Source organism: Oratosquilla oratoria, chromosome 8 (assembly GCF_046742065.1).
Source record: "Oratosquilla oratoria isolate Oo_2021 chromosome 8, ASM4674206v1, whole genome shotgun sequence".
In the NCBI taxonomy this organism is placed as follows: domain Eukaryota; kingdom Metazoa; phylum Arthropoda; class Malacostraca; order Stomatopoda; family Squillidae; genus Oratosquilla; species Oratosquilla oratoria.
The window spans coordinates 71,463,932-71,480,421 of NC_134784.1; the positions used below are offsets into that span (position 1 = coordinate 71,463,932).

Sequence of the window (16,490 nt, forward strand, 5' to 3'; positions counted from 1 at the left end):
ATACTCCAATCTTGGTGTTAACAAAGTGACGAGTATTTTCTTCACTATTTCTTCGTCCAGGTATGTAAATGCCACTTTGATTGTTCTTATTAAATTATAAGTTTCTCCAAAAATCTTGTTTACATGTTTCTCAGGGGACATATTATTCATAATAATGACTCCCAGGTCCTTCTCATTTTCTACTTTTTTTATTTCTTCTCCCAATTTATATGATCCCACTATTCTTTCTTTGCTTTTTCCAAATTCCATTATACTACACTTCTTGACATTGAATTCCATCTCCCACTTCCTACTCCATTCCCATACTTTATTGAAATAACTCTGCAGTGACTCACAATCTTCTACATTGTTCACTTAAAAAAAAAAAAAAAGGATCGTTCGCAAAGAAGCTCATATAGCTTTCAATTCCTTTATCCATATCATTAATATGTATAGCAAACATTATTAAGGCCAGAACTGTTCCTTGTGGAACTCCACTAATCACTTCATCCCAGTTAGAGTGTTTATCTCTTATCACCACTCTCATTTTTCTTTCATGCAAGAAGTCTTCCATCCACTTCAGCAGTTTGTCTTGTATTCCTCCTACAGTTTCTAATTTCTTTAGCAATTTCTTATGTGGCACCTTATCAAAAGCTTTTTTCAGGTCTAGAAATGCACAATCAGCCCATCTATCTCTTTCTTGGATTACATCTATTAACCTTGAATAGAAACACATTAAGTTTGTGATGCATGATCGTCCTCGTCTAAATCCAAATTGCCTCGGATTTAGTACCTTGTTTTTTTCCAAATGCCTTACCCATCTGCTTTTGATAATTCTTTCACAAATTTTAGCTATCATACTAGTAAGAGAAGACCAGTCTATAGTTAGTAGGGTCTTCCTTGTTTCCCCCTTTATATATTGGTACTATATTTGCTCTTTTCCAATCTTCTGGAACTTTTCCTTCCTTCAATGAACTGCTTATTAGACTATGTATTTTGTCTGTTAGTTCATTCCTGCTTTCTCTCAAGATCCAATTTGCCTTTTCATCTGGTCCATGCGATTTTCTGACATTGAGGTTACTCAAGTAATTCATTATTTCATTCCTTGTTCCTTCTATCTCTTTCATAGGGGGGACTTTCTCCTCCCACTCGATATCTCTTAAGTTGTATGTTCTCCCTCGTAAATGCTGATTTAAAATGCTTGTTCATAATTTCCGCCATTTCTATTTCCTCTGTGTATTCAACTCTAATTCTTGTTTGTTTTTCAGTTTGTTGTTTACAAATCTGTAAAATAGATTTGGTTGATCTTTACATTTTTCTATGACATCTTTTTTGTATTTTCTCTTTTCTTCTCTGCACACTTGTACATATTAATTTCTATAATTAGTATATATTTTCCATAAAGGTCTTTTTTTTTCATTTTATCCAAGCTTTATCCCTTTTGTCTTTTAACTCCCTACATCTTTTGCTGTACCAACACTTTACATATCCTTTTTCTTGTTTTTGTCTTGGAACATACTTTTCCACTCCTTTATAAATTTTTGTCAAAATAGTCTATTTCTCTTCTACTGTTGTTCCCTCCTTGTGTATTCTTTCCCAGTATACTTTTTGAAAGAATTTTCTTATTTTATCAGAATTTGTTTTTCCATACATCCATCTTTCCTTTCTATATTGTTCATTTTTTCCATGTATTTTTCCAGTTCAACCAATATATGGTGACTTTTACTTATTGGTGTCTTATGTTCAACCTTGTCCACTATTTCGGGTTCTGATGTGATTATTTGGTCCAATCTTGATGGTTCTTTCTCATTTCTATACCTAGTATTCTCGTGTATCCATTGTGTCATTGTATGTTCTATAAACATATCAAGTAGTACATTTCCCCATAGGTCTTCTCCACCCTTCACTGTCATCTATTCCCAGCAGATTTCTTTACAGTTAAAGTCGCCCATTAAAACTATTCTTCCTCCATTTTCCATTATCTTATTTAGTGTTATCCTTGTGCCTTCTAACATATTTTTGTGTTCTCTCTCTTCCCATGAAGCCATTTTAGGAGGCACATAATTTACTACAAACTTCCCATCCCTGTCCTCCACTTCCATCATAATCATCTCTATTCTTTCCATATGTGACATACCTCACATTTATATCCTTCTTAGTCAGGAACATAACTCCACCCCCTTGTTTTACCTCTCTGTTTCTAATCTAATAATTATATGCACCATGTCCTACACTGTTGGGTGGTAGTGGGCCTTTCAATTTTGTCTCTACAATTCCCATTATGAAAGGTTCTTTTTCTTTCAGGTAATCATTCAGTTCGTTCAAGCCTGTTATTAAGCCATCTATATTTGTGTTAGACACTTTTAATTTTCTGTTACTTCCATCGTGTTTTCTGTTTCCCTTCTGTTTTTCTCTGCTATGAACCATTGCCTCACTTTCATATCCACTACTCTCCAATAGAATTTCTCTTTATCTGACTGTTCTTTTCTCTTTTTTTTTCTTTAGCTTCTATTCTTTTTGTTTTCTCATCCTCTCTTTCCTCTTTATTCATTTCTCTTTTTATCCATATCTGTTTATACTGATCACTTTTTGCTAGTTTCCCTGTTTTTACTAAGATATTCTCTGCTGTCATTTGTTACCTGAATTTAACCTTAACTGGTCTGGTCTTATCTGTATTGTATTTCCCTAGTCTGTATATTTCTTCAACTTCTTTCCCTGTTTCTTGTTCATCCTCATGAACTACTTCTAATATCCGTTTACCTTTTCCTTCTCCTCTTTTACTCCTGTAGTCTTATTTGGATTATGCTTCTCTTTCATCCCTTATATAATTATACATTTCTTTTTGTCCACTAAGTCTCTTACAATATTCTCCTTCTCATCACTTTAATAACTGTGTCCTTAGTTTGTTCTTTCATCTGTTGTGTCACTATATCTTTGAATACAATTTTGTTGTTCTCTTGGACTTTTTTCCAACCCTGTATTTTTGCTAAGGACTCTCTATTCTCTTTATTCTTCTTCTTTAATTCCTCATTCTCATCTTTTACTTCTTTTAACTGTCTTTTTTATTCTTCTATTTCTTTTGTTAGGTTTTGGTTCTCCTTTAGTTCTTCCAATTTATCTACTCTTTGCATAATCTGTGTAAGTTGGCTGAACCAAACCTCCCAATGTTTGGTCGTTTTCTCTAGTTTTTCCTCTAGACTTGCTTATTGGGGGAGGTTGGCACCCCCCCTCATTAAATCCATGGATATTATTATCTCCACTTTCTATTGTGTTGTTCTTATATATATTTCTAAATTTAATGCTTTTACTGATATTTTCGTCTTCACCTGCATCGTTTGTAGCCCTCTTGTTGACATTTCTTCTGATGTCTGGGGGAGCCTGTTCGTCTGCTTCTTCATTTCCTTCCATTTCTGTCAGTAATCCCACCATTTCTCTTTTTTCTTCATCTTCCCACTACACCACGAGCTTTCCCTTTCCCTACTAATACAACAAAGGTACTCCCTCATCGTTGAGATCCATGAAAATTGCACTTCTTTTCCGGAGTTCCAGTCTTCGCTGTAAATCCAACGTACGTGTGTGTGTGTATATATATATATATATATATATATATATATATATATGCACATGGGCACTTATGATTCAGTTTGCTGGTGACCTACTCTTAACCAAAATCTTCGTTACATCCGTGCACCAGCACATACACAAGAACATGTTCCTGTGCTCATTCATAGTGTAGTAAGGACATATACCTGGTCATCAAATGGTGCTTTGAAATGCTTGGTTGAAAGTATGGTGAAGGTACTAGTGTGGTGACTGGCTTGTTTTGTCTGTTACCAGGTTGTTTTTGTAATGGTATTACTATAGTCTTGCTGCATTCCTTCTGACCAGGGCAGTGGATGGGAGACCCTTCGTCCATAAGGTGCTGAAATGAGAGGGAGGAAAGGGTGGTGGATGAGAGTGGGAGCATGCCTTGACTAGTTACCTCCCATAAAAGGAGTAAAAAGCCTTTGGTATATACCAGCGTAACTTTTAAAATAAATTGCATGTCTCAAGGAACCCCTGCGCAAAAAAAAAAAAAAAAAAACATATGTACCATAGCTTTCTAATTTTATTTTCATCGTATTAATAGGTTAAATAGGATGATGTCTATATTACATTATTACAATAACCAAAAATATGTCGTGCGTGTTTAATTATATAACGTATATGAAATTAAATAAAAAATGCATTAGCTTATCTCACTTGTTCTCGCAGAACCCTTTAGGGACCTTTTGTGGAACCTTAGGGTTCCGGGGAACCCTGGTTGAGAAATGGTGGTATATACAGTAGATAAATTGTTGTATTGCTGGGTGGTGACCTTAATGTAAGCGAATTAATGCATTTTTTATGAGTTTTGGGAAGATTTATTCTATTGACTTTGTGTCTGAGTTTGATTGGTTTTAAAACTGTTGTTTGTTCAGAAATTGTAAATTGTATATGCTTGTGGATCCCTAAAGAAATGCAGAGTGCTGAAAGTAGATTTTGGATGATTAGTAAAAAGGATGCTAATATGGAGGTGCTATGTTGCTGCATTGCTTTTGTCCCAGGCAGTGGGTGGGGGACAGGGATGGAAGTAAATGTATGTGGGATGGATGGAGGATGGATGCATGCCTTTTCTGGCTATCTCCATTGTGAGGGGAAAAAAGCTATTTAATATATAGATAGATCAGGGCTGCTGGTATGTGTTTCTTGTCATATCCCAGGGATGTGTTTGTGTGATGTGGGTTCAGGGATTTTTTATAGATATGAATATAGATTGGTAATAATTGTATGGGTTTTGTTGTTTGTATTCTGGTAGCTTTGGAAAAATAGTTTAGTGTGAGAAGTATCAGCTGTTTGAATTCTGAACACATTTAAATTCGTATTTGCACATGACATCTAGTGTGGTGTTGGATCTTGTAGATAGGTTATGCTGATGATCCTGATATTAGATTAATGCAGACCATGCTTAAGATATAGAAGATCCAATCATCATGTTACGTATTCTGAACCAGTGTGGTTGGGCATGAACAACTCTAGAAGAAAGGAGAGAGGGGGTTAATGAGATCACATAGAAATGTTTCTATAACAAAGAAATATTATTAACAAAGGCTATACCATCATTAGTAATGATGAAAAGGTGCAGGTTCAGATAACAAAAAGAATACAAATTAATTTGGTTTCACAAGTAGAACAATTGATGAATGGAATGGATTTACAAAAGGTTTCAATTATCCATAGCATATTAGGATTCTGAAAAGATTTTAATGAATAAGGACCTGGTGGTAGAATACCAAAGACCTCTTGTGTGAAACTCAAAGCAAACAAGTATGCATACATATACAGACACAATGACTAACACTGATGTGTTCTTCAGCTCAGTAAAAAAAATATTTCTTCATGCTGTTTAATTGTATTGGAATTTTTAACTACGGCTGTGCTTTTTGCAGAAGTAAATGTAAGGACCCTCTTGAGATGATTCATTTATATGATATGACCCCCCCCCCCACACACATTTGTAGTAAATTTATGGTCCTGGTAGTAATGTATGAGTGTGTGGGTTGCTTCAGCTTCTAGCTTGAAATAACGATTCCTCAGCAAAATAAAGCCTTTTTTTACTGTCTTAAGTTTTGGCTAATGTTCTGGATATTTTAGTTTAAGATAGGGGAATATATGTTGAAATATATATATATTTTATTATTATTATTATTAAGAATTTATTCTTTGTAGTTAATCATTTAGTTTCTACAGATCTTTAACACAACTCAGGAAAACCATAAATTGTTTATGTCTTTACTCATGCTTAATATCCTAGCAGTGGTTGTCAGCATATGTTTTAGATGAAATCCATCTTAAGGAGATTTTTGGAAGGACACAAAGGTGCAGGAATAAGCTTTTGGAAAGACATTTCTTTTTGAGATTTTTTTTCCCGTTCTCAGCAGGTTTGGTGCTAATTTAACGGCAAAGGGAATGTATGCAAAGGCTGCTTATTACTGGTGTTAATATTACTGTGTAGTAACTCCAGTACTAACATGGTGCTCTCGTAATCCTGTAACAAATTCTGGGCTGCCCAAACTTTGACTAATTTTTTTATTTTTCATCTATCCAAAATCTGAAGTAAATTTTTGTTGCTGGTAGCTAAGATATGATGGTGCAAGACTTCAAGCAAGAATGCAAGAATAACATTGCATCATCGGGCAAGGTATGTCTTCTTGTTTTGTAGAGCACCTTGATTTTGTTTATGTACTAGCATAACATCTGCATGATGTCCTCGGCTTGGTTGTGAAATTGAATTTAATATGGTGTGAGTACTTGTATAATCATAGTAATCTGCTGTTAAGTAGCTTGTCAAAGCATGTAACTTCTTTTAATGGGTTTCTAAAACAGTCTTTACATTAGTAGTTATTGCATTACCATATTTTACATTTAACAACACACATACATGTGCAAGCACACACCAGATAAAAATACTTAGCCACATATGATATCTCTTTTACATTTGCACTGGAATCTGTTGCTAGTTCCCTGAAGGCCGTAAGTTTTCTGCACGAGAGACCAGGGGCAATGGATTGACTGATCATTTACATCTCTGTGACATTTGCATCCAGGATAGCAATGTTACACGGAAATACAACACACATCAATACCCTAAGAGCAGTCACTGGCACAGACTTCATAAGACAGTGACATCAGCAAACTAATATAAAACAAGTACATAATCTACCTAGTTGTATTATACGGGAAGGGAGCTATGCTCGTGGTGACCCGTTTTTGTATCTTTTAGCATCAAGTTTTTTCTTAAAATCTTGAATAGTGTTTGCACACACTGTTTCTTTATTTAAGTTATTCCAAATATCCAGCACTTTTTTTTTTTCTCTCTTCTCTCAGATTTCTTCTATAGTTATCCTTTTTGAGTTTCTTTTCATGTCTTCTTGAGTTGTATAATGTCCATGCTGAACTGCTAGCCCAGTATGGGTAGCACTTATTTCAGAAACACAAAACAAGGCGCTCCAGTCACTCTGTATATAGGGAACACCCATTAATCAAATGCACATGGAAACTGATGTTTTGTGTCTACACAAACATCTTGACAAGTGAAACTTAGAATGCAGTGTCTGCCAAACAAAACTCACAACACTTGTCACATTACATGGAAGACTACCCACAAACATTCAGACACATCAGACAGACTCCAGAATACTACTCATGAGACTTAGAAACCAATATTTACCAAAAGGTCATACACTTATCCTACATTTGTCTAAAACCCCTTTGTTGCCCCACTTATGTTTGCACTTTGTGGGTCAAGGGTTAATCCCTGTCCCCTGCCACACTGATCAGGTCAAAAGCAATGCAGCATGACACAGAGCCACCACAGCAGGCTCTGACATCCTGACCCTACTGTGGAAACACTCATGATACACAGCACTATTCCACCAACCCTGCCCAACCACACCAACACAAAGATATACATGCACACAAACAAAGGTCTAGTTAATGTAGAGCTAAACAGATACTTTACTACCTTTCTAGTACCTTCACACCATCTACAAGCCCAGCTAAAAAATAGGACAAATACAGTATACATAGATTTATATATAGTTATCACACAGTGCTCAGGGCATACCAGCACAGGTTAGGGAATGCAATAGATGATACATGACCACACTGCCAGGATGCTTCATATGTAGTCACAAATATCCTCACATCACTGAGAGCACAGGTACATAGATTCAACATATCTAGAGTTGAAGGCTTTTGCTGGGAGCTTTTTAGGGTAGGTGATATCATGATTGCCTCCCTTATAAGGGAGAAAAAGTCCTTGGTATATAGGTTTCCTCTGGAAAGACATTAGTAGAACAATATCGGTATTAAGAGCAACAACAACAACACTTCATGAGTTTACAAGAAACTGGATGTCATGTAATTATGAGCCTGTTCTATACATACATACTCATAAGCATGGTGTAATAATAGTTGTTGCTTAGAGTTCCATGGACTGTAAACTCACAGCCCCATAGTCGCAGGCAATGGTCCTTAGGCCTTCCAATAGATCTCCGGGAAAAAGTGTTGGACTACTGTCTGTTGTATTAGGGTGGAATTTTTTCACTATCATTGGTTTGTAGTTGTTGGAGGGGAACAGCTATTAGTCATCAGCTCTTCTTGAGTGAAAGAGTAAAAGAATTACAGGCAAAACTAATAGTGGCAGATCTTGGGCCTGGTCTAGAGACAAAGCATCAACCCTTTAGGTGTATCTCCAAAAGGAGGTAAGGGTGTAGGTGGGTTTTGAAAACAGGTCCCAGGGTTCTTGTCTCATGAGTCCATCTTGGAGGAACATTACTTGCAGGTCTTGTTGTTGGTCTCCCAGTTAAGCAAATCTGTTTCAGGTCTCAGCTAGGTAATGTGTACATGTGGCGGTTGGGAGGGTTGGCTATAATTTTGTGTAACAACTTCTACTTTTGAGTAAACATAAATGGGATCTAGAGGCTGTATGACCATAATTTGGGTGAAACATAAACATCAATACTCGAGCAACTTTATTTTTATGTATTTTTAGACATGCTTATCTTCTCTGGAAAACTATATCAAAATGTCCACTTTCCACATAGTGCCATGGCCACCCTGATATATATATATATTTTTCCTTTTTCTTTAATAGCTCATAACAAAGTGTAGTGTCATTTACCTACTTAATATGACTTAAGATCAGTGCAGCAGGAGAATAGATTATTTAGACATCAACTACTACTGCAATTCCTACTGATAAAAAGAAGAGTAGTAAGGAAAGGAAAAGAGTAATGAAAATTTTAATTAACTATGGTAAAAAATAAAGGAAATGCATGTATATACAGGATAACTAATTAATTACCAGTTCACCTTTTCTGGCACTGTATATGCCGCACCTTGGCATATGGAGGACATAGCCATGATAAATGAAAGGAAGATATCATAGGAGATGATTAAGAGTGATATATCCATTTCTGTAGACTGTTGTCAGTTACCCGAAGGCTGCAGGTTTTCTGCAAGAGAGACCAGGTACAGTGGATTGATTAATATGTTGTGATGCACCTATACATACAGAGGTGTTTGGCAGGGTATTCCAAATTATCAAGAATTGTGCACAGTAGGAATAATCAATCATTTACCACAAATCTTTATTATAAGAGACCCAAGCTTCTCAGGTAACCAGCAATGGCCACCATGTTGACCAACAAACCCTTCAAATCATACAAAACAAAGCCCTAAAAACAATTACAGGCTGCACAAATACAACACCTACAGACCATTTACACCATGAAACAAAAGTCCTCAAAGTCAAGGACCACCTCGACATGAGAGGCACACAAACACTTGCTGCAGCCACCACAAACACATCACACCCACTACACTACATAGCAGAACACCCACACACACCAAGAAACATTAAAACTACACCCAAAGACCTTTATTATGCACAGATACTCTCTTCTCTTCCTCCACAACCACCAAATACCAGCCTCCGGAAACATATTCATAATCATATCACTCACCGCTCCATTAACACACTGAAAGACAACACACTGCTGCATGCCAGACCCCCTGATATCCACCCTTCTGAATCCTCTCTCCCATGAAAGGACAGGGTCCACTTGGCCAGACTGCGATGCGGTCACCACCCAGCACTTCTAAGCTACCAGAAGAGGCTGGACGACCGTGTTGTGAACAGCTGCCCAGGATGTAACACTTCACCCCATACCATACAACACATAATGGAAGACTGCATTATACACAATCATGCACGCAAACAACACAACATACACTCTATAAAGGATTTGTGGGAAAACCCAGTTTCGGCTGTGGCCTTCCTTGGGGAGACGGGACTGCTCGGACAGACAGTCTAGGGAACGACGACAACAACAACAACAACAAATCATTCAAGGAAGAGATATAGTGTTGTCTGGGTAGGTCAAGAATGAGGCAGTGTAGGATGAAGTGTTCTGTCTTCTCAGTGGTAATTGTCCCTTTGACAATTTGAGTCCTTGGTCAGGCTATGTTGTTACTGTTTCAGCACTGGATGATGCCCTAAAAGAGAGGCCGTAAATAAATGGTGGAATGAAGAGGTTGAGGTGATGGCAGTTCAAATCCTGCTGCCAGTGAGTTGGACCAAGGGAATGGTTCATGAAATTCCACACATCAAAATCCTCTGTAAGGGGCCAGCCTCCTGACAGAGGGAGTTTTGTGAATCAGGAAGAGGTGGAGGTTGTGGTGGAAGAAATGCGAGTGTATGAGGATTGTTTGCAAGATAGAACTAGGGAAGTGTTTGAGAAGTAAAAAAAGAAAAAAAAGAGAAGTGAAACACACACAAAAAGAATTATGAATCATTCACCAAATTGGTTTCTAGCCAGACTGATAAAGAATATGAGAAAATACTAAAGCATTGGAGCTGCCAACATTAAAAAGTCAAAGAGAATGAGGTGGCTTGATTACACTGTTCAGGTCACTAAGAGGGATAGACAACATTGATAAAATAGATCTCATGGTAAGGGATGGGAGGGTTTTAAGAGATCATGAGAACAAATTTAAGAAGAAAAAATGTCTGAAGGATGTGAAGAAATGTAGTTTTCCGTACAGATGCATAGATACTTGGAATAGCTTAAGAAGTGACGTAGCCCAAACTGGAGCAGCACATGAATATGATAATGGGAGAATAAGGAGATGTATCCCAACTTAGAACCATATGTGAATTTGTAGCCAGGTATGGTAATTGAAGAGTAAGAGGCCTCCATGAGCATTCAAGTATTTTCTTTATACAGTACTACCTCTCATTAACGGACTAAAAGGGGGGTAACAGTGTCCGTTGATGTGAATAATCTGTTGATTTGGAATGGTTTTCGGGTGGCATAGTGATTGCATGCACTAAACAACAGCATCAGAAACACTGAAAACACACCGAAAACACCAAAAACACAGCTAATTAATGTCCGTTAATGAGAGATAGTACTGTAATATGTTTACTATCATGTGTACACCAAGATGGTTGACTATCTAGATACAACAAACAACTTTAAGTTTAAAAGAAAAAAGAAGATGGATGATAGAATCAATCAAGTTTCACTAAGTGGAAAACCTGTAGCCCCATAGTGGCTGGCAATAGTCCTCATAACCTAGAAACTTTGGACTTTTGTCTGTGTTGTATCAGGGGTTTACTATTTCTATGTCACTGGCTGAAAGTTATAGGAAGAGGAGAGCTGTCACTGACTGTCGGCTATCCTTTTGCAAAAAAAGTGTAAGAAATACTGTGGATGAAGATAAGGGAGTTGGTGGGCTGTGCTGTCCATCTTGCAGGAACCACTACATGTAGGTATCCATCATTGGTCCCAGGAGGTAGAATTTGTGTGTGAATGGGTTGTCTTTAAGTGTATTCACAGTCAGTGAGAGTTTGTTAGACTGCCGATGTTTTAAATACCTACAGAATGTTTAAGATTGTACTCAAAGCTTCATTTTGTTAATATATATATATATATATATATATATATATATATATCAGATAAATTTATGACCATCGCGCAAGGATTCGAACCTGCGCTGTACGGCACAGGTTCGAATCCTTGCGCGATGGTCATAAAATTATCTGATTAATGTCGCTGTCCACTAGCGAATTCCTCATATATATATGTATATATATATATATATATATATATATATATATATATACATATATTCCAGCTAGTGGGATGAAGGTTTGAGGTTAGTGGTGGCAGAAAAGTAGCAATTATATGGAGAATGGTTGCAAAAAAGAAATGGGGAAGCATATGAAAATTACAGAATAAAGAGGGATGGAAGTGAAATTCAAGGTGAGGGAAGCCAAGAAGAGAGCAGAAATAGAAAGGGTTAGGTTGATGTCAACGTTATCAAAAGAAGCTTTGCTGGGCTGAAGATGTTGCCAACATAAATGAGGATAGATTGCCAGAGAGACCTATGTTGGGAGTGATGGATGGACACAGACTGAGAGGAAGGACAAGAAGTGTATGTAAAGTTCCATGATGCAAGGGAAAAGAGGTAAGTATGAATGTAGTAGTTTTAAAAGGATAATTTTGTTTAGTCGGTAAAGTGTATGGGAAGTATTTAGGAGTTAAGAGGGGAGCAGAAGAGGTAATTGGGGAAAAGCATTGAAGAGGAAGAAGATTCATAGACAAAGTTTATGTAGTAAGAAAGATATGTATAAGGTTTTTGTCAATGAGTAAGGAAGTCTTGGGATTTCATGGATTTTAAGAAGGCATGTGATAGGTATTATGGAGTGTGATGCAGATGTTTGGGATTGGTAGAATTTTGTTGAAAGTGGCCAAAAGTTTTTACATTTGTAGTTGAGCTTGTGTGAGAATCAGTAATGGAGAGAGTGAATGGTTTAAGGTGAGGGTGGAGGTGCATCAAGATTGTGTAGTGTCACCATGGTTGTTCAGTGTGTGTTTTCCTAATTATAGTACTGTGAGACCTCTCATTAATGTACGTTAATTAGCTGTGTTTGCAGTGTTTTCGCTGTGTTTTCAGTGTTTTGGAGTGGTTTTTGGGTGGCATAGTGATTGCACGCACTAAACAACAGCACCAAAAGCACAGCGAAAACACCACAAACATAGCTAATTAACATTCGTAAATGAGAAGTCTCACTGTATACAGGAAAGGAGTAATATTCATTGGGTTCCATCTTCTACTCTCACACTTGTCATACATAACCTCAAATTCATGTACATTTTCAACTTTATATCCTTGATTTTGAATTATTCTGTTTAGATTTGAATTCGTGTATTGTTCAGACTTGGGCCATATCACCCTCTAAGCTATTCCAAGTATTAATTCATCTGTATGGAAAACTCTTCACATCCTTTAGACATATGGTCTTCTTAACCCCTTCGATACGATGACGCCTACGTAGGCTTCATGAGGAGCAAGTGGGTATGCGAGGATGCCAATGTCAGCGTCTTGATTATATATATTGTAGTTGTATCTGCAGTGACCCCCATACTCTGTAAACTGGCTTCATCATATTTTCTATGGTTATCAAAATTCACAGGTGAAAGAGAATGAGCAATACAGCGGTAACTTTATTTTTTATAATGCGAGTAGTATGACGCAACATCGCACGTCTGCCAGCTAATGCTGCCCGCGAGATTTTGTCCCGTATTGAAGGGGTTAAAGCCCTATTCTTAATCAAGAGATCACATCTGTCAGTATAATCTAACCCATGTAGTGACCTGAATACTATTATCATATCACTTCTTGCTCTTCAATATTTCAAAGTTGACAGGCCCAGTGCTTTCAGTCTCTTCATAGGGTTTATCTGCCAGGCTGGGAACCAGTTTGTTTGCTGCCCTTTGCAATCTTGCTTATATCCTTCACTCTATGTGGGGACCATACCACTGATATGTATTCCAGTAATGGATGTATTAGGGTTTTGATGATTTTTTTCATCATCATTTCTTCCATTTAGTGAAAAGCCACTTTAAACTTCTGCAGCAGTCTGTACACATCTTCCTTAATCCTGTTGATATGTGTGTCAAATGCAAGTGTTTTATCACCATTCCCAAATCTTTTTTCTCATTTGCTTTTGTAATGGGTTCACTTGCCAAGGAATAGTGTAAAGAGTTTTTTGCCTCTATTGCCCATTTCCTCTACTTTGCATTTTTTGGTATTGAAATTCATTTCTCATTCTTGGCTCCATGCCATTAATGCTTACAGTCTTCCCTGTTGTTCACTCTCCTTGTGATTTTTGTATTAATTATCTGCAAACATGGTGGCATAGTTTGTTGTACCTTCCATATTGTCACTGGCATAGACAAGAAACATTATTGATACAAACACAGAACCTTGTGGAACTCCACTTGTTACTGCTCATCATCTTGAGAGAGATGGGTTTGTGATAGAATTAAATGTGAGAGTGATAAGCAAGGTAGAGTCCAAGAATGAATGTAGAATGAAGTAGGTGTTTCAGTTGTTTGTGGATAAACTGTGTTCATGGTTGAGTCAGAGGATAGACTGAAGCAGTAAGTGGCAGTAATTATGAAGGTGTGTGAGAGGAGAAAGCTAAAAGTAGATGTGGGTGAAAAGTAAGTTGATGAAATGTACAATGAGTGATGATGTGGGTTGGAGGTGAATTTAAAGGATGAGAGGCTAGAAGAAATGGGTCTTAACTATTTGGTGTGACATAAGACAGAATAGAGAAGTGGAGGCATAGGTAAATTGTAGTGTAATGGACGCTACTAAATGTGTTAGAGAATTTTTTTTTATGTTAAATAGGCATTTGGGATGAATACAAAGAAAAAGCTGTATAAGGGGGGTAACTGTTGTACACACATCATTGTATGGGGTTTAGACATGGAATTGGAAAGAGACAGAAAGGAGCCTAAACATGTTTGAGATGAAGTATTTAAGGAGTGTAGATGTAATGAGGTTGTGTAGTAGAGTGAGACATGTTAGGGTGAAGCAGAGAGCAGGGATGGAAAGAGAGCTGGTAGGTCGAGGAGATCAAAAATTGCTGAGATGATCTGGATATGGAAAAAATGAGCGAGGAAGGAGTAACAAAATGCATGGAAAGCAGAAGTGGATGTAGTGAACATGAAGGGAAGACTAAGAATAAAGTTGATGGACTGGGTTAAGGGGCATTGGATGAGTCTTTTGAGCAAAGAAGAGTGTAGAAAATTGGAATGAATGGAGTGGGTATAAATGGATGAGGAAATGGTGTGGTTCAAGGGATGATCTTATATGTTCCATAAATTTTTCAAATGGATGATTGGGTGGGTTGCCATGTTATGTAGCAGTTGGGGGGGTAAAGCTCCAGTTGCTGGCCTCTGCTGTGGAAATATTGTATCTTACTGTATTGCTTTTGACCTGAATGGTACGGTGGGGAACGGGTGATCTTTCATCCATGAACTAATGAGAGGAGAGGAATAATGAATGGGGTTTGGATGGTTGTGTTGGTTGTGTGCTTTGATTTGGCAAACCCCCTGTATAAGTGGGAAAAGGCCTTTTGGTATATGTGTGTATGTAATGATAACTTGTACTTAAGGTGAAGGCATATTAGGCATGCTACTTGATTTTGCTGTTTCATTTGAGTAGAGATAACTCTGGTTACAATCTTTTGTTTTTCAAACTTCCAAATGGCAAAATACTCTTACATCATACAGTGAGAAGCTGAATGATGAAGTAAGAGAAGTTAAACCTATATAAATGTTAGACACATTATTGAAATGTTCTTATGGAATTCTAAAATATTGCAGCCAAAGTCATTTCTACTTAAATTAGCAAAAGCAAAGTAGCTTGCTGGCCTAATGTGCTGCCACCTTTAGTTTGAGAGCACATTTTAATGCTACCTGCTTGCCTGTGACTTTCAAGCTTGTTAGTAATGTATTACATGTTTTTTGTTGCATGTTGTGACAGTTCTTTAGTTTATAACTATTCCAGGAGTAGATAAGAATATATACATCGACTGATATTTTTTGAAATTTGAGTATTTAAAAGAAAGCAGAATTAGTAAAACTTTTGTACCAAGGGCTAAAGCTGACTGTAACTTTTATTGATTTTTATTTTATCATAAGTGACTTGCTTAAGAATTTGGAGCACAATTTGTCTTTCATGATCATTTGCCAACTTTGTTGCTGCATTAAACAAGATTATTCAGTTCTGAAGTATCTACATCACAGTTTCATTTTATTTTTAATTCTTTGAATGTAGAAGCTCATTTGTCTTTGCTACTGGTGCTATCAGCTCTGCATCTCTTCCTTTAATTTCTTTTTTCAAAAATCTTATCTCAGTCATGTCATTATTTAGCGCACCTGGACTTAGTTGCTTACCTCGTTGTCTTTGTTGATGTTGTTGCCCTTAGTGAGTTTGTAGATATTCAGCAGCTGAATCTTATTATTGAACTTCTTGGAACTCCACCTGAAGATTATCTCGCACGCATCACTTCAGAATCTGTAAGTTTAAAGATAGAAAGGTTAAGTAAATATCAGTTCAGAATAATATCTCTTCAAAGTGTGGTAAGTTTTTGTTTTTCCAAACATGTAGAATAAGAGTAGATTGGTATTGCATGTTTTTCCTTTCTTTTCATTCATAACTCCAGTATTTATTAGAAATATCTAAGTTTAGGAAACAATATATATATATATATATATATATATAGTGTATATATATGTATATAATATATATATATATATATATATATATATATATATATTCTGTTAAAAACAACAGCAAAAGAATTATTGATTAGTTTTTTCCGTGAGCTCTCAAGCTTGCGAAAAGTAGATTTTTGGTAGGGGGAAAGGGAGTAAATCAGATTTCCAAAATTCATAGGAAACACAAAAGTTATAATAGACACAAAAGTATAGTACACAATAAACACAATACAAGAAATTAATACAAGAAATACAGCAAAAAACTGTATTTCTTGTATTAATTTCTTGTATTGTGTTTATTGTGTACTATACTTTTGTGTCTATTATAACTTTTGTGTTTCCTAT

The 16,490-nt window shown here is 36.6% G+C and overlaps 1 protein-coding gene across 3 annotated transcripts in view; it reads left to right on the forward strand.

Annotated features, from left to right (window-relative positions):
- The window catches only part of LOC143027812 (mitogen-activated protein kinase 14-like), an 85,093-nt gene that overhangs the window by 26,023 nt on the left and 42,580 nt on the right, over positions 1-16,490 (forward strand). The window contains exon 7 of one of the 3 annotated variants that reach the window (XM_076189404.1): positions 15,865-15,944. The exons of the other annotated variants lie outside the window; for them this stretch is intronic. Coding sequence (XP_076045519.1) covers positions 15,865-15,944 — 80 coding nt within the window. The remainder of the gene's footprint in view (positions 1-15,864; positions 15,945-16,490) is intronic. 3 annotated transcript variants of the gene reach the window in all.